Source organism: Polyergus mexicanus, unplaced genomic scaffold (assembly GCF_030449975.1).
Source record: "Polyergus mexicanus isolate NDT 795.1 unplaced genomic scaffold, iyPolMexi1.0 SCAF_3, whole genome shotgun sequence".
In the NCBI taxonomy this organism is placed as follows: Eukaryota; Metazoa; Arthropoda; class Insecta; order Hymenoptera; family Formicidae; genus Polyergus; species Polyergus mexicanus.
In genome coordinates this window covers 7,661,010-7,683,999 of record NW_027223323.1, presented here as the reverse complement: position 1 = coordinate 7,683,999, position 22,990 = coordinate 7,661,010, and the positions used below count along the sequence as shown (strand labels likewise).

The window sequence follows — 22,990 nt, the reverse complement described above, 5'->3', positions numbered from 1 at the left end:
ATTATTCTTCCAATTTTTCTATTTTTTTGTCTGTTATATAATTAAATCTTTTAAATTAAAACTTATCAAGTAAACTCCTAAAGTTAACTGAAGAGTGTAATTATATTTAAATTCCATATATATAGCTTAATTTGCGAAAGGCCCTTTTTCAATTGCCTGCAATCTGAAAATTATGAACGTTTTGACGTTTTCATTAAAAAAGGTCATCTCGAAATTAGACAGAATCTACTATTAAAATGAAATGGTTCTGAAATATCTTACGCAATCTGAAAGACCTCGACGCGTTACTTTGTTATAACGTTCACCGTAATATTCACAATATCGGTTCTTTTCGGAATATCTTAACACATTCGTCTCTCCACGTTTCTTGCCACATTCGCCATGCAAACGTCGCTATATCGAAACAACCCCAATTCTCGTCGGTGCTCGTCCGCTTATGGACCAAAATGGCGTAACAATCCGCTATCGCGGTCATTAACGCGACGATTCACGTATCGTATCGACGATTCGACGTATCGACTACGATACGTGAAAGAGCGGAAACGTGCTTGCGAGCGAAACGGACCGCCACCAATATGAGCCCTACAACCGCGTCACATTGTAGCACGTACGTCTCGTCGATTTCACGCCGGTTGGTGTGAGACCGCCCCGTGTGTCGTGCACACGGGACTTGCACACGGGGAATTAAGCGTGAAAAATTCACCCATGTCGCGTGCGAGGAGCGACGCCGCGTGACAAGCTACTCCCAATGAAGCGCGACTACGGGAGGTTTTACACGATATCTTCAGTAGCACATACACACACACACACACACACAAACATACGTGTGTAGACCCAAAAATTTATTCACGCGAAAAAGACACGCTTATACGTAGCATGAGATGTGGCCTCTCCACTGTACTATGAGACCGGAGGATTATCAATGAAGCACGTCGGATTACGGCGGTTAGTGATGTTCGTTAGACCGCTATTTTAATTAAGACTATTACACGTCCGGCCGCGTGATATCATCATTGCGACGCTCGTTACGTGCATAGCTCGCGAAATCGTTTCATCCATCTAGCGATTCGTTTTGCGATCATCGCCGATGCAACGTCGACGCATCGATGCTAATCACGAACGTGTCGTTCATCCGTAGTACAGATGTGTGTAAATTTGAGCTTTCAACATCTAATTATTCGCCGCGCTGTTTCGCATTATTTCGTGTAATCCGTGGGTGTCGCGACGAATCATGAAACACTCATCAGTCTTCATGACTCGAAATACAATAGTATTCGAGGAAATGCGTACTATTTCTCAACGAGTCGTATCTTTTTCTTCAAAGTTGCGTATAAAAACGGAATTTCGTAGATAGCGATGCTAGGTGTATATCGCCTTCTCTCTCTCTCTCTCTCTCTCTGTATTCAAAGTTAGGAGGTTTCCTATCTCGAGTGACGATACCTCGAGCGATATTTCCGATCGAAGTATCTTTCTATATGTCATATTTTCGCCTGATGGAAAATGTTTCTCAACGTCAAATTCGTTGAAATGGATCGTGTCGGCGGAACGTCTATGTCAAATTTGTCGAAAAAAACAAAAAGAAGAAAAATTCCAAACTCTTCTGTCGATTTTAATTTATAAAATAAACTTTTTATATTTTAGCAATTTATCTGTTTTCACAAAAAAAAAAAAAAAAAAAGTCTTTTCTCAGGGTTTAGAAATACATACAGGTTCAAATCTAGTGGTCGGAAACTATATCGGGGAATACCTGTAAACATCCATAAAGTCTATTTTCGAAAGTTATACATTGACATCCGGAAGCGTTAATATATAACATGAGCAAGAATTCCATCGGGATGTAGATAACGAGATTTTATACGGATGAATAAGCCGATGTTTAAACAAATGCATCGATCGAACGTTTATTAATTCCACGTAACGTCCTTTCGCAATCATTGCGGCCGTGCTGCACGCACTAATCACGATTGGTTTCGGTTTTCATGGCGGATTGTTGGCTTGGTAAATAACCGAGTGAACAAATATCTCGACAGAGCATTTGTCAATAACAGGCTGAAATTAATAGGACGGTAATACAGATTAGATCGTGTTAGAGAGATATTAATATAATATAATATTAATTTGTAGCATCAAATTTTGGGCAATTTTTTGGGAAAAACACCTCTAACTGTCTCTAATTGCCTCGAACAATAAAAGATTTACAATCCAAAGAATTTTATGCAAAAATGTATACAAAATATTTTTTTTTTTTTTTTCCAAAAATTTTGCACGGTGAAAAAGAAAATTTCGAGAAATGTATTATTTTCTCTATAAAATGATAGGACGCACGTACACGCACAATCTGAATCGTGAGATGTAATTCAGCTGTATGAAATAAGAACGCTTCTTTCTCTTTTGCGCTTTTACAATATTAAATTACAGTAACCGGAGTGTTGTGTCTCTGAAAGATGAATTTAATTAAACGTTTGTTTATTTATCTAAACAAATGATTCTTTCTATCTCTTTCGCGTCTATCAATAATGCTGCTTCGGTGGCATAATATCACGTTACTTTTATAGAATGGCGTCGTTTCCGCTGCATTTTTGTTCATATTTATGACGACGTCTCGCGACCCATTTCCGTTCCTCTCCCCATCTCGATATCAACGTACAATCGATTTCAACGTCTCGTTCCCTCTGAATGTTTACGCATCTACCTGTCCGCTTTATTTATTTATTTGCCCATTCGAATGAGAAGGGATTGCGATCGCTGCAACATCGTCGTATTAATATACGTTTGAGTGCGATCAATTTATTTAGACGTTGTTTATTTATTCGCATGCGGATGTTTATTCAGCTTCAACTTCGCATTGCGATGAACGCGAGATTGGCCGAGAGATCGCGCGTGTTGTTGTATCAAGATTGATTCTAGTTGCAATCGTGACGTCTTGTTCTAAGATATTATTGGCAGGTGCATCAGGCTATTGCAAAATACGAAAAATTGATATATTCGATTGTCGAATGTTTAAATAAAAAAATTCGTATATGGGAAAGATTAAAAATTAATAGTTGGATCGGTACGTATTTTTGCGTCATTATTCTGGTAATCTGAAATAATCATTATATGTGTGCGACGTGCAAGCGACGTGCAAGAAAAAATTTATTTCACCAAGACGGCGTCAAGTATTTGTCGCTCCTCTCGAAACGTTTCGCGAATCGGATATTTCTCTGGAAATGTTACTGCTTTTCTACAGAAACGCCGCTTCAATTTACTGCTCCAATCGTGAATCTCATTTACGGGACTCAGCATCGCGGAAAGCGGCTTACAAAAAATTTAAAGGAGCTTTAGTTTTAAAGCTGACTTCGAGATAATTTGTGTCGCGAACTACACGTTAAAGTCCACTTTAAATCTCGACTAACTTGAAATTCCTCGAGCAAAACCGTTCTAGACGCGTCGCCGTCGTCCAGGAATTATCTCTTGCTTCTTTAAACCGTCGCCGTGTTGCGATAGAATAATTAATCGTATGGAATAATTAATGGATCGGCTAATGGCTTTCCATTCCATGGAATTTATATGCTCCGAAATAATGCTAAAATAATAATTAATTTTGGTAAACAACCCTTATAATGTCGCAAGATACATTTCACTTTATGATTTAGAAACTAACATATGGGGAAAGTATAAAAAAATGTTAAAATAAAAAAATATCATTATAGATAATTAGCAATATTAATATTAATTACAGAAATTTAACTTAAAAAATTGATATATTTCGAGGGAAATATTATTATATTCGCTGAAAATAAATCATCGATAATACCATTTACCGTTTTTAATCCTCAAATCGTCACATGATTGACGTTGTTGCAAATATTGATTAAACTCTGTCTTTTATAAAACATTAATAAACTGTTTAAATCTCCAGAAAGCGTTAGAGAGAGAATAGGCGGCGCGTCACGCGAATAATGGCGGGACAACGTGAAGATTTTCATAGCGATATTTTCTCAAAGACTGGCTGCTCAAAAGCAACGTTCATTAATCCGCGAGAAAATGTGGCGCTTCATTATTTACATCCGCAGAACTTCGCTTCGCGGTCTTGCTTACACGGCGCGCGCCGTCGCCCGCCATTTAAACTGTCGCCGCGTCCGACGCGGTGATTAACCGAGCGGGTGATCGTAATTAACGGCCCGGCACGACGCCTACGAAACTTAAGGACCGTGACCGTGCAATCTTCTCGGATCACGAAGCACACCGCAAGCCGCCGCCGGGGCTTATTTCGAGACCTTATTCACGTTTCGGAACATTTCAGTCTTCCATTAGGTCGATTGACCTGTTCCTTTTTTTCTTCTTCTCGAAACGTATTGCGTGTGCGATATTTTATATACTCTAGAAGACTTTAAATTATTAATTTAATTGAATTTTTTATAGGTAATAAGCTGAGATGCGTTAAGGTTTTATTTGAAAAATAACTGCTTTCGTCTCTAATGATGGGAAGTATGTAATCTTATATTATATTTTCCTTACGTCCGCCTTTTGTCCTAGCTAAAGAAAATAATAAAGCTATACAAAGCTCTTAGGATACATCTCGTCTGTCTCTTGATGTGTATCTCATTCCCTACGATCACTCTCTTCATTTCTGCGCATCCTATATCTTTCTCTGCATTTGTATTCGTGGATCGTGTTCCGCTCGACGGTTTCTTTGACAAGGGTTGTCAGACTCCGATAATTAATCACTTGCTATTAATTAACCGAAAATCAGGTCGTTCTTCCTTTCGCCGTCGCCTCCTTTCAACTATACTAACTATCGCGTAATTACTAGTATTCCCTTTACGATTAGCGAATGCTTAAGACGCTATAGGCTTTAAAATTGATTAAATAAAAATTAGTTATTTCTAAATATATATACGGTATAATAAAATATAGCATATGTATATATTTTTTTCTAAGGCATTCTAATTAGTTGAAAATATTGTATAAAATTAGAATCCCCGATCTTTTTTTTTTTCTTTTTCTATCGAATCGTCTTTTATTAAATTCTTACGGGAAAATATGATATCTTTACATTGATTAATCAGTTGTGTGTAATTAATATATTTTCTATTAAAATCTGTCTATTAAGATCTGTCTATTTTCATTTATTTCCTGTTCTATTCTCCTACGGACTTTTTTTATAAACTTGTTTTAATATATTATTGATAAGTTATAAGCGATAAAAATAAGTCGCGTTTAGGACTTGCTGAGGGTGCTTTTCCGCGATATTCTTATCCGCACTCGTCTTGGAAGAAGTGCGTTAAGCCAGTGTTAGTTCGGTGTAAAAGAAACTTTATCGTGCCCTGTCAGCCGCGAAGTAGACGAATGGCGCCCTTAGCACCCTTATCTATCTGCAATTTTTACGCTTAGCCCCTTCCTCCCTTCCCTTCATCTCATCTTTGCTGCTTTTTTTTTTCTTTCTTAGCCTTTCCTCTTTGGACTTGCATTAATATCTTCTAGAAGAAGCTCAACTTTAATCCGTCAAATCCGAAAAGCCTCACGAAATAAATGTCTACAGGGTAATACATGTGAGCGATCGATATGGAACAGCAAGATTCGATTCGAAATTTTTATCAAGAAATGATCCTATAATCGATGTATCATATAAAGAACGATGATCGGCTTCGTCTAATCTCTTTCGTTCGGCATTTTGGATGGGAATTTTGGACATTGTCTTTTTATCGACAAGCTTCTTCAATGCAATTGTTTTTTAATTATCCACTATTCATGTATTGTATAATGCAATTTTTAATTATTTAAGAAAACAACCCGAGAATTAACTATTATAATAAAAAAATTTTAATAATTTTTCTAATTCAAAACTTATGAATTTATGAGTTTTACATTTATCTTATTTGAACGCAGTTCTCTAATCTTTCTAAATGGATTTCATGTCACTGGAAAATAATGTATATTCCCTAACATAGAGAGACGTCCAATACGCTCTCAGTGTGTTCGTAAACATCCACGGATTGGTCGTTCCAATATTCGCCGTGCAGATTAGGTGCACACGTATAATGGGAAGACTTTTTTTCTTCTCACGCGTTTATTTATTATCGGCGACGGTTCGCCTCGTGACCATCAATTCAGATTAGAGCTCGCAGCTCAACAGGAATTTTCAAACCGCTGTCATTTTTTTTTCCGCACGTCGTTGTAGATTTATGATATCTATGGTGCTCATATGCGTGATGCATCGGAACTGAATATCACGTACGAATATTACGACGCGAGAAAAACGAACAACACGACCGATCTTTAAATTAGACATTAAACATTATTCAGATAATTTATATAAAAGAAATGCACAGCATTCTTTGCATCGTCAGGTTATTTCTGGCGCGTCAATTTTAAGCTTTATGACAAGAATACATACAAGAAATCTAATTTCTATGGTTCTATAAAGTAAACAATTTCTTATATCGCGAATATAATATCGGCTAAAGAGACCTTGCGAGGCGGCACCATTTGCCGCTAAGTGCCCGATTGTTACGAGGTGATTCAACATGCAAGCCGGGACTTTGGCGGGAAATCAATTAGCTCTAAAAGTTTTCCGTTGTCGGTGAGCCTGATGAGCGACGACTAAAGGAATACCTGACGATGCAAGGAGTGCTGCGCATTCATCTCTTAAACTACCTAGATAATTTTTAATTTCCTTCCATCCGCGTCCGTCTCCCCCCACCCCCCCCCCCCTCTTTCATCACTGAGTAATTCAGATCTAATTAGCTGCTACAAAGAATGACACCCATTCTCATTTTTAATTTCTCAATTAGCTGCCGCAGAACGGATGTCGGCGCTATGTTTTTCGTTACGGCCTGGCGCAATTATGGAGATTGCAAGTAAACAGAATTCCTGATCGAGACTGGAAATGGGGGTGTTGTATTGCTTATTAAATCGCGGACACGTATTTATCCAGGAATTTAATAATCATTATTGAATTTTTTTAGAAAATTGAAAATAATGTCGATAATATCGTAAATATTATACATATATTGAAGAATTAAAATTGAATTTTACAATGATATTTTACAATGGGAATAATGATGCAAAGTAAAATTGGAGTTATTAAAGCGATAAGAGAAAGAATAAGAGCATTACACATACAATATGTATGTATAGTAGGATAGATTTCTGTTTCTAAGAAATCAATTTTTTTCTATGTCGTATCACGTATCAAGATATTTCTAAGTTCCGAGGGGGATATCAAAATACTTTGGAGCCCTTATTTTAGGGAGCGTGTTCCTAATCGCGTGCCCTACTCGCGTGCCCTACTCGCGTGCCCTATTCGCGTGCACTATTCGTGTATTGTATTCGTGTATCCTACTCGCGTACCCTACTCGCGTGCCCTAATAAAATGGACATCAGGATATTGCTTCCGTTGGACTAGTTGGACCTACTTTTCGTTGATCCTGGCCATATTCATGCCGGCTACATTTAGCCAGAGATGTAGCTTTGACCTCTATCGGAGATCAATAAAAGAGAAAAATTCCTTCCGTTGCCGATTAATTATTATCGCCGGTGCATGAGCATAATTTTATGCTCGTTTATGGTCGTGATAAATTACGACAGTTTGTCATGCATCATTTTAATATAGCTTTACTTAAATTAATCTAATGCCAAATTATTAATCAAATTTAATAATTGATTGAAATAATAATATATAATCTTATAATAATGTATAATATTATTTATAATGATATACAATTTATATTAAAATAAAATTAATAAAACATTTATGTGTCTTTATATATTATTTTAATAAATCGATAATTTGGCTTTACATCAATTAAAGTAAAGCTTTCATTGATATAATAATATAAATGAATGGGCTATGAAAAATTAGAATAAAATCGGCGCAACATAAAAATAAGTTATTACTATTTCATATAATTAATAAAATTATTTGCGCCTTCTTCATCAAACAAATTAAATAAAATCTATCAATTGAAAAAAAATATTTTATATTCTTTTCAAATTTTTGTTTCTATTTATACTTTAAATTAGATGTATAATATGTTTTAATATATATTTAAAAAATCTATTGAAAGTTATTTGGTTTAATCTATTTTAGCCCATCCATTTTGAGGCAACGGATCTATTTACAATCTACAATCTACAATCTACAGTTGCATCTACAATATCTACAGATCCGCTAACTGAAAATAAAATGAAATATTGTACATCACTCACCGGCACTGACGCGCAACAGCGGAGTTGTTGGTCTTGAGGCTACGTTGTCTGTAACATACAAATACAAAGTCCAAATTATAGCGGCTATAGTTCAAAATATAATTAATATTTCGTGCGGAATATTTTATATCCGATACGTACGTACGATAGTAAGCGATATATAAATATGAAATTTTTATAAACTTTAAAAAGATTATTTTTTCTTTTTATAATAGAAACAAATAATAAATACTCACCCTTGGGTTGCTCCGCTGGTGCAGGAAGCCTCTCCTAGGCCTCCTCCTCCTCTCAGACTGTCAGGATCGCTACGTTGCTCTGTAACATGCAAATAGAAGATCCAAATTGTAGCAACGTTCAAAATAATTAATATTCTCAAAAGAACGTTATATTTGATTCATATAATAATATACAGATCAATAAAATAATTTTATAAATTTTGAAAAGAACATTACTAATAATTTTAATAATTACATATAAAAGCTGTAATCTAAAAAACTTTTACAAGATTATAGCTTTCATATAAAAATTCTTTTTTCTAATTCTCTTTTGTTTAAATCATATAAATAAAAAATCAAATTACGCAATTAATTGGTTAATTTAAATTGCACGTACAATTAATAAATAATTAATATAAAATAATAATTTACTTACCACAGGGTTGTTCCACCGGTGCCCGATGCCTCTCCTAGGCCTCCTCCTCCTCTCAGATCGATTCACACGCGCAAAACTTTAAACGGCACTCCCGCACTTTTATTGAAAGATTACTTCCGCACTTATACGCGCGATACTTTGAACGACACTCCCGCACTTTCGAATTTCGGCACGATCGAACCCCGCTTCACGTGAGAATCACACTTCGAGTCGACAAGTCGGGAATTCACGATTACTTCGAGCAAAGGTTAAGCGGAAGCGGAAGAAGACGAAATCGATTGATGGAATCATCGCGAATGGGGTTCGCTCGACTCTTGACCCGCGCCTGCTCCCATCGAGGGCCGACTAGAACATCGTTAGGAACGATTTCATACGAACCACCAAGTCTCTATCGTACAGACTGAGCCGGGTTTATCGTAAGGCTGATAGACGGGTCGAGAATGAAGATACCCACCTTCTACGTGCTAACAATCTAGCACTTCGAAAGCGAGAGATCAACTTCTCTAGCGAGCGAAAATCGAACCTAATTAGAACAGCCAACTCCTCAGATGCCAAACATGTTAGTATTTCTACAATGTGCTGTTAGACGGTACAAGAGAAGGGACCCATGAACGACGATTCCAAAACAATCGACCGAACTCTAACCGATTCGGGCCGAACCGTTCGTCGGAGCAGAACGTGCCCTCAACAGCCGATTCTCGAACCGAAGTTCAAGATTAACCGCGCGAACATGCATCTATATTATGCACGAACATACGTTGCTACGCGGCCGGCATTCACCTCAGCCGCGATACTGAGGCGTTTTAACGTTGCCCCTACATTAATATATTAAATTTATTAATACATAAATATTTATATAATATATAATATTAATATAGTATTAATATTAATTGATATTGATATAAAATTAATTATATTAATAGGTATTAATATATTAAAGATTGCAACGCTGAGAGATATCCCATTTAGTCGGCAACGAGGTATGATTCTCGATGACAATCGTGAAAACGAGATAGAAGTCCAACGCGAAGACGCGACGACGCGAAAACGCGATATCGCGACAACGCGACGCATCGTTGCTCGTACGGCACGATGACGGCAACGACGACGCACCAATGTGCGTTCAACGCACAAATGCGCGTGCCACGTATGAGCCATTGTGCGACTCGTGGCAATGCTGTACTGACACGCGACGCGAAAGACGCGAAATCCGTCCGCGGCACGATGACGGCACCGACGACGCGGCAAGCCATCCGCGGCACGATGACAGCATCGACGATACGACGAGCCGTCCGCGGCACGATGACAGCAACGACGACGCTGGGTACTTGGTTTCCCCTTCGCAGTAAACCTCGAGGACGCTTAGGACCTTAAGGCATACCGTCCAGGTACTGAAGCCACTCCACCACGTCAAGGTGTACCCATGGAGGGTTATTTTATACAATATATAATTTTGTAATACAATATATAACTTAAGAGAGAGGAAAAATATATTTTATAATTGAGAGATTAACTATATCGCATATATCTCTTTTTTTCCTCGATTAAAAGAGATGCGATGTAGATATGTTTTGGAAAAAAAAACAAAAAAAAAACAAGCAATACATGCATAATATTATACGATAATTTAGATTGGATCTCGTATACTATTAAAGAAACGAAAAAAGAACGAGCAATGTGTATATTTTGAAATTAATATAGATGGTAAATAGAAATAAATTGTTTACCGCTCATACCGTTGCTCCGTCCATCATCGGATGCTTTTCAGGATCTCCTTTTCTTCTCTTGTTCATCTCTTGCTGTTTCCTCGTGACATTTACACTCACTCGCGAAAACACAGTCAATTACGATTAGTCGAATATATAACGATCGAGGCATACTTTGCATCGGCACTCATGATCGCGGAACGATTACCCGAGACATACACTTTATTATATCGTAAAAGAGAAAATTAAGATTTGCTCGATGTTTACGCGACGTCAAAGTCATCGCCATTCGTAAGAGCGATCTCTATTGTTGAATTATTTTTTATTTCTTATTTTTAAAAGTTTATTAATCGTTAATTGTAATAATAAATCATAGCGAATTATATTTTAATATTTATCGCGATCGCGTATAAAAAAGAAATTTGACGGAGTGTCTCGCGCTTTACTACCTTACTGTTTGAATGTCGTCGTGCGAGTGATAAGGCCGTAAATCGTAATACGTAAACAATAGCGCGCTAATGTTTATATCGCCAAGATACCATGTTGTTGATAATTTAAATGCCTGCCGAAATATTTTTCGTACTATGACGTATGTACAAGCGGAATATTAAATTATATAAGTATTTTAAATTATTTATTTAATAAACGATTAATAATATTTCGGAGTTTATATCATTAATTACTCGGACACGTGATTGGATTATTTCATTGCGCGTTTTCAATCCGAATCATATTTAAATCGTTGAAAAGTCGAACGATAAAGCATCGGACGAAATATAATTGAACTTTAAGTATTTTTAAAGAAATAATTATTGCTTATAAAAGGAGAGAAAGATCGCGACAAAACAATAATTTACAATTTTGATTCTTGTCACTTTGATTCTTGATTGTATGTGCATCATGCCAACTACGCGTCTCGAGATTTATTGTTGCAATATAATTATGTATTATATAAGATATTTATAAAAGATAATTAATTATTAATCTTATCAAATTATTTTCTATTACTTGTCGCGATTGCGTTTAAGAAAGGAATTTTACGGAGTGTTTCGCACCGCTACTTTATTGCTCGAGTGTCGTCGCGCGAATGATAATAGAATCGAAGGACGTAAATAATAGCGCGCCAATGTTTACCATATTATTGATAATTCGTTGCCGAAATATTTCATGTATTACAATATATACGCCACATATATATATATATATACACACACACACACAAAATATTAAATTTTATATATAAGTATATATTTTAAATTAATTTTAAATATTTCAAAGATAAATTTTTTCGCAATTCCAGTTTTAAAGTTTTGAGTAGCATCCTACGAGATATAAAAGAAACTCTTAACATTCTTAGCAATATTGCAAGAGATATCGCGACAATACACGCTCGCCCTTATAATATTCTAGTATATATAAAAATTTTTGCAAAAGAAGAACAAAAATCGCTTCGTTTCATTTACAGATTCACATTGCGGATTCATTCACTCTTCATTTTTTCACACTATCGTAAATTTATAGCTTTTAAATTCTATTTCTATAGATTTTCATGGATTTTTTGAATTTTCAAGTCCAGCGATTTTTTCAATTCCTATAATCTTGAGTAATTATTTTTTATTTATATTAATAATATAATTTAATACAATATATGTATACATATTATTCAAATTGATTTATTTGTATTATTTACCCTGCGCTATTACTGCATATATAATTTTCTTATACACAAATATATTTATTATAATTAAATATATATATATGTTTTTTATTATTTTGAAAATTTTCATCTCTGAAAGACGAAATAAATCTGCTCTAATATAATTTAACCTAATTTCACTGTCTACTTTTTCTTCTCAATTTCCATTCTCTGTCTTTCTTTCTCTTTCTCTCTTTCAACTCTCGGTGACACACAAATTCTGTTTTTCTTCAACGTTCTCCCCTCAGTCTCTTCTCTTCACGATGTCCGGTGACAAACGGTCGCCTTTCCGCGGCAGCCGGAAGAAAAGCCAATTCAAAGAGCAGGGAAAACGAACGTTGGAAAAAAAGCGGCAGACATTCCGCAGGGAGAAATATTTTCTAGCGTTCGTAACTCATCGAATCTTCCGCGTCACAGAACTCCCACTGCAAGAAAAATTCACTAGCGGCGAATTGACTTTTAATTTATTAATTTATTTTAATTTATTTAAGTATTTATTTATGGCTGAAATATTTTATCTTGTTTTGCTTCATTTATCTTCCAAACTTTGCTAAGGGATTTGAGTAATTTTGAGGGCATATGGTATATTTAAATATAAAGAGGCTATTGAAATATTTTATAAGAATTTTCGAAATATTTTCGATATTGTTTTATTCTGACGACTTTTCAATTTTATTTTTGGGTTAAAAAATTAATATTAATAATTTATTTATATATTTCGACAATAACTAAATCTATTTTTTATATAAATTTTTTCATAAAATTTTGTTTTTAATATTATATTTTGTTTGTTAAATATCGTTATGTGCATCTAGAATCTTTCTTATCTTATATATCCTTCAAATTTTTCTTTATATCCTTAAACGTAACACGTCTTCGTCGTTTTTGCGTTAGCTTAATAAGATTCATAATTGTCCGCCATAGTAAATTAAAGATCATAGAGATAGAGTTAAACTAAGTGGATAAGGGCTAGATAAGAGCGACTGAAAAAGGGGATAGGCGGAAACGGTGGAAGAAGAAAAGGGATGGGATATGAAAGATGAGATCTCGATAATCGAACGGCGAACTGGATCAATTAAATCCTCCGGGGTAGACATTAATTATCGGAGGTGTCGTCGACAGTTTCCGATCGCACGTGCAATCGAAGTACGATATTCGGGACGAGTTTAGGATTTTGCTCGTGGCGCTTCCTCTCCTAACGTCTTTCCCTTCACCTCTTCTCATTCCCCGATTGATCTCGTTCGAGTTATGTGAGACTGCTGCTTATATCGATTTTTATTTCCACCGCGAATAAATTGTCAGCGTAAATCATTTCATACAAATGCGAGACGCCAACAAAAAAAATGTCGAATTGGCGTTTCGGTCGTTTACATACATGTTTTGTGCGAGAATAATATTAATTAATCAATAAAAGCAAATTTTCTCTAAAATAAACCGCCTTTCACAGTACATAAAAAACCATCCAAATTTGTATGTAACAAATAAAAGTTTAAAAGAACATAAAATTGATACATTTTATTAATTTCGTTACACCTATTGATAAATAAAATTATGACTTTAAGACTTTTACATATACATATACGGTCCCCATTCTGACCGTATCGATCTGGACTCAATTTTTAAGAAAAAAGTCCGCTCGCGATATGTTTCTTTTACCAACGAGCGCGCGACGACCGAGTCCGCTCGCGGCGACAAGTCACGCGATCCATATGACTGAGCTTGTCAACTGTACGTTGACACCAGTAGATTCACTTGAATGAATCAGCTGTGCGTACGCGCGCTCTCACGCGTGTAGTAGAATAGCCGCGCGCGATCTATTTCCTTTCCTCGGTTCATGCGCGCTTGATTTTATGGATGGTTCTATGAAAAATTGACATAGTTAAAATCATGTTAATATTACGTAAATAATTTTATTTGCTTGAAACGCAGAATTAATGTTATTATTTTTGAAAAACGAAGAAAACTGCATACATTTCTTTCGATTTCGCATCAATATGTTGAATGGCTGTCATTGCAGGGATTACTAATTCACGGTAAATTTTTCGATGATGGTTAATCGACAAATATAGTTGATACGACTGAGTGCGAGTGTCGACAGAATCATGCCAAAAGTCAAAACTCGTTGTGACGATATCTCGGATCTTAATCGGATTCTCCGTGATTCAATATTCTACGTTATTTCTGTCGCCGATCGTTATTACAATATTTTCGAGAATGACATTTGAATGATATTTTGGTTGCATGCTTTTACAATATGTGTGTATTACGTTGCGAAAATATATTCTTTAGGATGTAGTGAGTTAATTTTGATTAGAATAATAAATATTAAAGTATATGTGTGTGTTTATGTTTGTTCATATGTATAATAAATTTAATAATTTGCAAATATTATATAGTTCGATTTTACGATTTAAAATATATAAATTAGTATCAGAATTAATAAACAAATTGAATAACGCGTAAATACAATCGAAATTATTGATTTAGAAAATTAATTAATATATGAATATAAAAACATAATTTAAAAAATAAAAGAAGATTCTTAAAAAAAAAAAAAACATCATGCGTAAAATACTATATTTAAACTTTAATTTTTGCGAATGAAAGAAGAGACGAGGTTTTAAATTCTAACATTTACTTTCTATTTCCAATATTTTTCTTCTACTTTTTCAGATCTTTTCTTTCAAATAATTCTTTTTCTATCCCTCTTTGATTATATCCTTTATATGTTTATAGTGTTTCGTAAAGTTTGTATCAAAGTCTAGGTATGTACTCTCTTTAAGACTTGATTTGATTTTTTGCACAAGTTCCAACTGACATAATTCTAACATAATTAAATTAGCATAAAGATAAAAAGATATTATCCTTCATATGCCTTTGAATGGAGTACAAGTCATTCAAAATTCATAGTTATCGAAACAAATTTTGAAATTGCAAAAACAGGACGAAAAAGAATTATCTTTAAATTCAAACAATACGCAAAATGTTACGTTCATCTTTTATTGTACGTTTAAAATTATAATAAATGTAAAATTTATATTGTAACCTTATGCGTATATGTAAAAATGATTATCGTTTAATATATGATGCGAAAGTTCTCTTTGTAAATAAGCTGAAAAATAAAACGCAAATATTATGAAGAGCAAATATTATATGTATTGAGCATGCCGGAAAAGTCTCGTTGCATTATTTTATATCCCGTTAAACTTTTCCCCACGCGTCATTGTTGCGAATTAATGTCAGGTTCATTTTTTTTTAACTACGAGTGCCTGGCATTTTCGAGCGGCTTAAATGCGGTGTCAGGCAGTCACGCTGTTTGAATGATCGGCGATCCAGCTAAGCTTCGTTTAAATTTTAAGTGAAAAAGGCCCGAAAGTCTGGAAACACAGGCATCGATCGTTCGTTCCGTGGCAGCTTACGAGCCAGCGTCTCTGTTTCCGATTATAATTTTCTCGTAAACAAAAATCCCAGAAAAGAGAGCAAAAATACTGTTTATTTCATTGTTGAGGAATCGGCATTCTTTGTGTGTATATATAATTTAAAACATATTTTTATATCTTTTCTTTTTTTAAATAAATTTGCTAACTCTTTAAAAAAGCCACTTTAAAAATTCTTTAAAGTGGCTAATTTTTATGTAATAAAGCTGAAAGATCATATGGAAGAATTAAAAATGTTTTTTTTTAATCTTGTATCATATTATTATTTGTTTATCGATTGAAGACATATTTATTTGTTATTCTTGTACATTTGGACAATAGTATGAAACAATGCTACTCAAGCTAGTAATTAAATTTGATTAGTACGTTTGTACAATCGATACAGATAGTACCAAGTTAATCACAATAGAAACAAATTTGCTGGTATTATCATATAGATTAATATGATATAATTCACATTAATAAATTAATTATGTAACTTTACATATTTTAGGTCCTACAAATCATTAAATTTTTTAATATCCTATGATTATTAAGATACTTTTATAAACGGAGAGATTTACTAATATTTATATCGAAAGGAAATTTTCTTCGAATTTTATATCGTCGCTATTAATCCTTTTCTTCTTTGCCAAACATTTAGACATTGTTTCCTCAAAGTTTTTCTTCGAACGGCAAAAGACGTAAGAAGCTGAAGGACGCGTAAAAGAAGCGAAACAGGAACGTCAGAAGGCTCTATTTCCGGTCGAAAGGGCCCGTATCAGGCCCGACGCGAGAGCGCGAAATGGCCGACTTAAAGAAGTTTTACTGCGAGACAAACCGGAAGTGATTCGGCTATCCCGAGGGAAACTTTCTTTCCTTCCTGCGGGCTTTTTCGTCGGATTACGGCCGCCGACGAGCATCCATTCTCGTTTAACGCTTTTATTTACCGTTTGCGGCTGTCTCGCCAGTTTCCTCTCGCTTATCGGAATTTTCTTTCGTCGCGCTTCTACTGCTTTATTTTTTTTTCTTCCCTGTCTTCATGATACGCGTTAGCGATAATGACCAATGAATATCCATTATGTCGAGTGAAATCGAATTATTTCCGACATTAACGATGTAACTATAAGAATTTTTTTTACTTAATTTTTTTATCTTAAGATCTATTAGGTACGTCGAATGATGCCGGGAGTATGCATTTTTTCCAGTCCAAGTGTGTCACTCCTTTCCATCCTCTTTCTATCCTCCATTGCACGGGGGATGTTCTTCCTATCGCTCTTTGTTTCTCTTTTTTTTTTTTGGCGAGAGAAAGGGGAGGAGGAGAGGAGAGAGACAGAGAGAGAGAGAGAGAGGGGCGGGGGTCGGAGGGCTCGCCAGTGTCCCTCGGAAAAATCTATAAATCTAACGCGCGGGCTCGCGAACGTCGGGACCATTCGTCAGCGGGCAGATTGGGATGGGAGAGGAGAATGGGATTCGTGGAGATCGAGGGGGGGTGAAAGAGGGGATTGGGGAGATACGCGTTCCGAACCCGTGTCAGGTGAACGCTGCAGCTTCGTCCCACATGCAATAAAGCCGCGACGATTTTACGAGGAGGGTGAGCCGGATGACGAGGTAATTTACCTACCTACCCGCCGGGAGAGAGGGATGAAGAGACGACGGGAATGAATCCATACGGGAGTGACTCGCTACAAGGCGATTCGATCGTTTCGATAAAGGTCGCCGCTTTTTACCCAGGCACGAAACTGCAGAAGAGCCGCGCGTTGCGATTTTCGCGATAGAAACTCTCTCTCTCTCTCTCTCTCTCTTCGCGGAATTTTCAATTTTCCTTCGGAAAACTATCGATTTAATACGCGGGAGGAGCGAGAAACATCGCGTTCGATTTGAAATGACGATAATGCGAATTGTGTAACCGATAAAGATCAATAATGTACGTCTTCAAGAACGAACTCGAATTGAACGGGACTGGTTTCAGACTGGTTTCCTCCCCGACGCGACAGAACGAAGCGGCGAGCAGCAGTAGTGGTTCGACTCAACACGGGGCGACGTTCGCGGTTCGGGTTGGCACGATCGACGGGGTGATCACGCATCATTTACGAGCTGAAACACGAAGAGATCTGGCGGCCTGGGCCCGAGCGATCGTTCAGGGATGTCACGCGGCCGCTAACTCCTTGCGGGAGTACACCGTTCGTAAGTAACCTCGCGTGTCACCTATATTATATTTATGTAGATATATATATATATATATGATTCACTCTGTAAATATTCCGTAAAAAGGACTGGGCTTTTTAACCAGCAAGAATCTCTGGGCTTCTCGAAATTCGCGCGTTCAAAATAATGGATGTAAAATCAACAAAGCGGCAATCTCGAAAAATTGAAACAATGGAATTGGTAAATGGAGATTTGAAATTGTGCATCGGAGGGGGAGAAATGCCTAGAATGAGAAATACTTCAAGAAATGGCGAGGCTGAGTTTTTTCTTTTTTTTTTTTTCTTTTACCAAAGCAGCCCGTATAACGGCGGATGATATCTAGACTCAACATCTATACTCTCGTCGTTCTCTGCGCTCGGTCCGATGAATTTTAATTTCTTTTCAGCAACGACGAACGGCAATAATAAATTGAGACGAATGCCTCGCCCGTTTCATAACGCGTCTTTTCGTTTGTGTCTCGCGTCGAACTTATCGATGATAAAGAACCAATGCGATAGAATCGCGCGATGGGAAATGAAAAATGTATACAGACTGTCTCATAAAGAGAACGCTGCAAGAAATTCAGTTGAAAATTTAATGTTTAATTATTGATAATTATACACGATGGCAACTGATCATTTAAATAAGCTTGTCCACTTATTTTTTACTCTCGACTGCTTATACAGTTTGCAAAAGGGGGATTATTTTTTTTTCCACATCGATTTGTATTTATTTCTGATATAACTGTACTTATATGGAATTTTTAGCTCTATTTTATAATGTATTCAATCAAAATTTTGTTAAAAAAGATAAACTGATAATCTAAGAGATTTGTATCTTTTAAAAATCGATTTATCTAATGTGTTTGTTTTTATAAATATAAATTGTTCCATTATTTTATTTATTATTTATAATAGAGGTAATGCAACATTTTATAAAATAAAAATTAACAGAAAATATATATATGTACACAATTTATATATAATATGTATTATATAATATATTATATAATATAAAAATAATATGAAAATGTCTTTGAATTATATCGGATTGATTAGAATTCATGGGATTAAGTGAATGCGTTAAGTGAATAAATTTTCATTCTTTTTTGAAGATTACTTTAATTTTATAATCTTGCATACGTTATAGGTTGCACGTGGCAACGTAAGGCCTGTCAGTTAGTTGTCAACCATGAGGAAGGATTCGCGCTTTATGCCGCTGGAACGCGGAACACCGCCGGCAACGGCGTAAGTCCTGGATCACCGCCCGCGCCGCTCTGGAGAAGATCCTTCGACAAATTGAAAATGTCCGCGGACGACGGCGCTCGTCTCCTGTGGCTTGATTTTGGGGGCGAGGATGGCGAAATTGTGAGTACTCGATAGACATTCGCGAATTCGAGAATATCGAGATTAGAAAGAGATTGAAAGAATTCAACGTTTTCCGAGGAATATTGATGTCGCAAATTTACAAACAAGTTTGCGAATAAAAAAAGATATTTGCTGTAATTTTTCCATTATATTCCCTACGATATTTAATATAAAATCGCTTTAAAAATAGAATTGTCGTGGTTTATCAATTTTTTTTTTATTGATGAATAAAAACGATTATAATTGCTCTTATTTATCGTAAAAGTGTGTCCTTACTTTCTGAACTTATAAATACTTAGAAGGTTTATAATCGTCAGTTTTTCGTCATCAGTAAGTAAAAAAGTGTCGATTGATCCTATTATAGGAGCTCGACCTGGAGAGCTGTCCGAAACCGATCGTGTTCGTCCTGCACAACTTTCTTTCGGCGAAGATTCACCGGCTCGGTCTGAGCGCATAGGGGCACGAGGGGGCCCTCACAGAGGCCCCCAATCTACCCCCTCACACTACCAGGTCTATTACCAGCGTCTTTCTTCATTGAATCAAAATGAATCACGGCGCGAAAGAGAAAAGGGCTTTCTCTCTCTTCGAGGATTCGATATTAACGAGGTTTGATGAGGCACGTGTAAGAAATGCAAGGATTATCCTTGCTCGTCGCATCGCGTAAGGTTCTGTTTCGCGACTTTAAAACGTGAAGAAGAGATTGGTTTGAAATAAAGATGAGTAAAACAATTTGATGAAACAATTTGGGAATGACTGATATTAGGGCAGATAATTTAGAGAGAATAACAGTCCGAGGATTCTAAAATTGTAAGATTTTTATGAGAATCTAACAAAGTCCCAATATACATAACTGTTCCTCGAATTAACATCTCTCTTCATTTATTTAATACAATATCTGAAAATTGAACATTCTAAGAATCAAATATTTGAGGTTTTAGATAAATATTTACGAGTCTAAAACCTTGAAAAATTTGAGAAATTTTTAAAAATAGTTTTAAAAAATTCAAAAAATGACAATTTTTAACTTTTCTCAAGAATTTAGCACTTACAATTCCAAATTTTATTGCATGTTTAAATATTTAACATATCAAGAATTTTCAATAAGTAAAACATTTACTTATTGAAAATTGCAATAATATTTCACTCTTTCTGAAATTAAAAATATTCTCTCGATACCTAAGATTTAAAAAATTTAAAAAAAAAACATCTTACCGGCCTAATTCTTTTTATCAAAGATGCAAAGATTCAAATTAATCGCACATCCTAGAATTCTCGGACATGGCTTTAAGGATTCCAAGACTGGAATTGTTAGAGAGATACAAGTAATAAGATGCAAAGAAGACTATATGTGTATAAGTTCGAGAGTCCATATAGAATCTTCAAGAGAAGCTCGATTACACGATAAATCGATTCGAGATGATCCTTAAAAATCGGGCGACAGTCCCTTTTCTCCTTTTTTTCCCTCAACGATAATCGATACGAAGCCATCCACGAGACGATATATTGAAGAAAGTACGACACGCAACAAGGACAGAGAGGCGGAGGGGTGAGGAGGAGAACACCTACGCCACTAATCACACGCCTAAGTAACTAATTATATAATTAACTATTTACCTAATCATAAGAGTATATATATATATATATATATATATATATATATATATATATATATATATATATATATATATACACATACATATAAGACTAATCGCAAAAGAACTGATTTGGCGGATTATCGATAAATATTCACTGATCCCGTGTTGGATATCGAATTGTGGTTATTGTAACAAGCAACAAGGAAACCAGATGGGCGCGATTGTTTAAACGACGTTATGAGATACTTTAATGTATTTCGATTTTCAAACACAATTCGATAATAATCTAAATTTTGGGAAATAATATACAATTGTACACTATTATATTTAGATGATTGCTAAAGGTGTCCAAAAAAAAAGTTTTACTAAATTAAATTTTATTTTAATATTGGATTTCAATGTCTAGAATGTTCGGTTTAAAAAAATTTGTAAGAAAAATATATTATAAAAAAAATGAGGGATTAGTAATTTAATTTTATTAATATAAATATTTTGATTTTAATTTTAATTTAATTAATTCAATTAAACCAACTTAATTAAATTACGATATTTTAGGTAAATGCTATTTTTAATTTTACCAATTTATTTTATCAATTTATTTTAATGCTTTCAGTAATATATTATTATTCGTAAATTGATGTAACGATATTGAGATGAGATATTTTATAATCTATAAGCTTCACACATAAATACACAAACATATTGACATTTTATTTAGTCAATATTTATATATTCATCGTGTTATTTGACTAAATAAATTTTCAACATATTTTAATTATTCTTATATACACGTTAAAACATTTTGCATAAAAAAATCTTGGAATTTCTCTTTGTCGTTTAAACAATCGCGATAATTCTGATCTCGCGCATGATCGAGACATTTAGGCGAAGCGTGTAAGGTACTCGTTACGAGAGTAGAAGCTATCATAATAAGGCCTATGTTTTCACCGTACGTATAACGTTAACGTGATCATCTATTTCCAATATCCAGCTCTCTCATCGAGATATCACGTTGTATGCATTTGATGTAAACATGGCTATCAATCATATAATCATCTTCGAGATCGCGTGATATTATATTACGACATAATCGAAACACATTCGCGATCAAATTTATTGTAATATCAAAAAATGATAGAATCGTTGCGACATTTGCCATCTTTCTGTCAATGCAATGCGAAGAAAAACTTTAGCGTTAAATGCGCGATGAAAATACGGTCATTATTATCCAACAATGAGCCGCTCATTGGTATTTAGACCCTTCAGTTCCCTCGAAAATTTGCAGGGTACGCATTTCTTTAAATTCACCTTTAAATTCAAAGCATAAAGAGAGAGAGAAACAAAAAAGAATAATAATAATAATAATAAATCTGTTTATTATTGTAACTAAGCTTCGTCAAATTATATTATACACATGTATATTGCAATGCAGAAATAAAGAGAGAACATGGGGTAGATATTTCATTGCGGTTAATTATAATTATCGCGTGCATGCGCGCGCGTTACTTTGTAGAAACGGGCTCTTCTCAATTGGCAAACCATTTTATACACCGAGGAAAAATTATTACACATTTTACGTGCTTTAATTTTACACGAGGATCTGGTCAGCTTCTCTCGCGTTCTTGGAGCAAAAAAAAATTTTACGCGCATCACACGGTACTAAAGCCCACGAAGTTGGGAACACCTGGAAAGGACTTAAGGAGTTTACTCTCTTGATCTTCCAGCAGGGAACTTTCCGCGAGATAACGTGTTTCGTTTCGGTAAGGCGATATTTATGTCACTCCCCCACCTGCCCACAGTCAAAGCGCCTCGAGTGAGTTCGCGCAAGTTGGAATATCCTTCCGCGCGTTTCTCGACCAAAATACCTCCTCGGAATTGTACTTGAGAGGCGATCGCCATCGATCTCCTAGCCAGACAAAATGGAAATATCCTCCTGGCGGCCGTTTCGTGACGAAGCGAGGCGAGGCGGAAATCGAGCTTGACTTACGTTCAAGATCTTCCATCTTCTCGTGTTCTCGTGTTAGAGAAGAGGTACCGTTTTTAAATTCTAGAATTCGGCAATATTTGCAAGATTCTCATCCCGCATATATTTATAAAGCGAAAAAATCAACTCGTACTAACATGCAAAAGGGCAATATTTGTAAGATTCGTAATTTAATAAAAGAAGAAGTAGACGATT

General features: G+C 35.4%; 1 protein-coding gene and 1 long non-coding RNA gene across 4 annotated transcripts in view; one reads left to right on the top strand and one right to left on the bottom strand.

The window, feature by feature from the left end:
• Syn1 (Syntrophin-like 1) overlaps positions 1 to 20,269 on the top strand; it is a 212,874-nt gene extending 192,605 nt beyond the window's left edge. For 2 of the 3 annotated variants that reach the window (XM_070292653.1, XM_070292654.1), the window contains exons 7-9: positions 17,635 to 17,849; positions 18,999 to 19,216; positions 19,581 to 20,269. In XM_070292653.1, coding sequence (XP_070148754.1) covers positions 17,635 to 17,849; positions 18,999 to 19,216; positions 19,581 to 19,673 — 526 coding nt within the window. In that variant the 3' untranslated portion in view covers positions 19,674 to 20,269. Of the gene's footprint in view, positions 1 to 8,849; positions 10,345 to 17,634; positions 17,850 to 18,998; positions 19,217 to 19,580 lie in introns of those variants that run through there. The other variant, XM_070292656.1, reaches the window with a different exon arrangement.
• Positions 8,071 to 9,631, bottom strand: LOC138931664 (uncharacterized). The gene is made up of 3 exons (XR_011446652.1): positions 8,845 to 9,631; positions 8,430 to 8,508; positions 8,071 to 8,241 (listed from the first exon to the last, which is right to left on the bottom strand). It is a non-coding gene; the product is annotated as an uncharacterized lncRNA (long non-coding RNA).
• Positions 20,270 to 22,990: the final 2,721 nt, after the last annotated feature.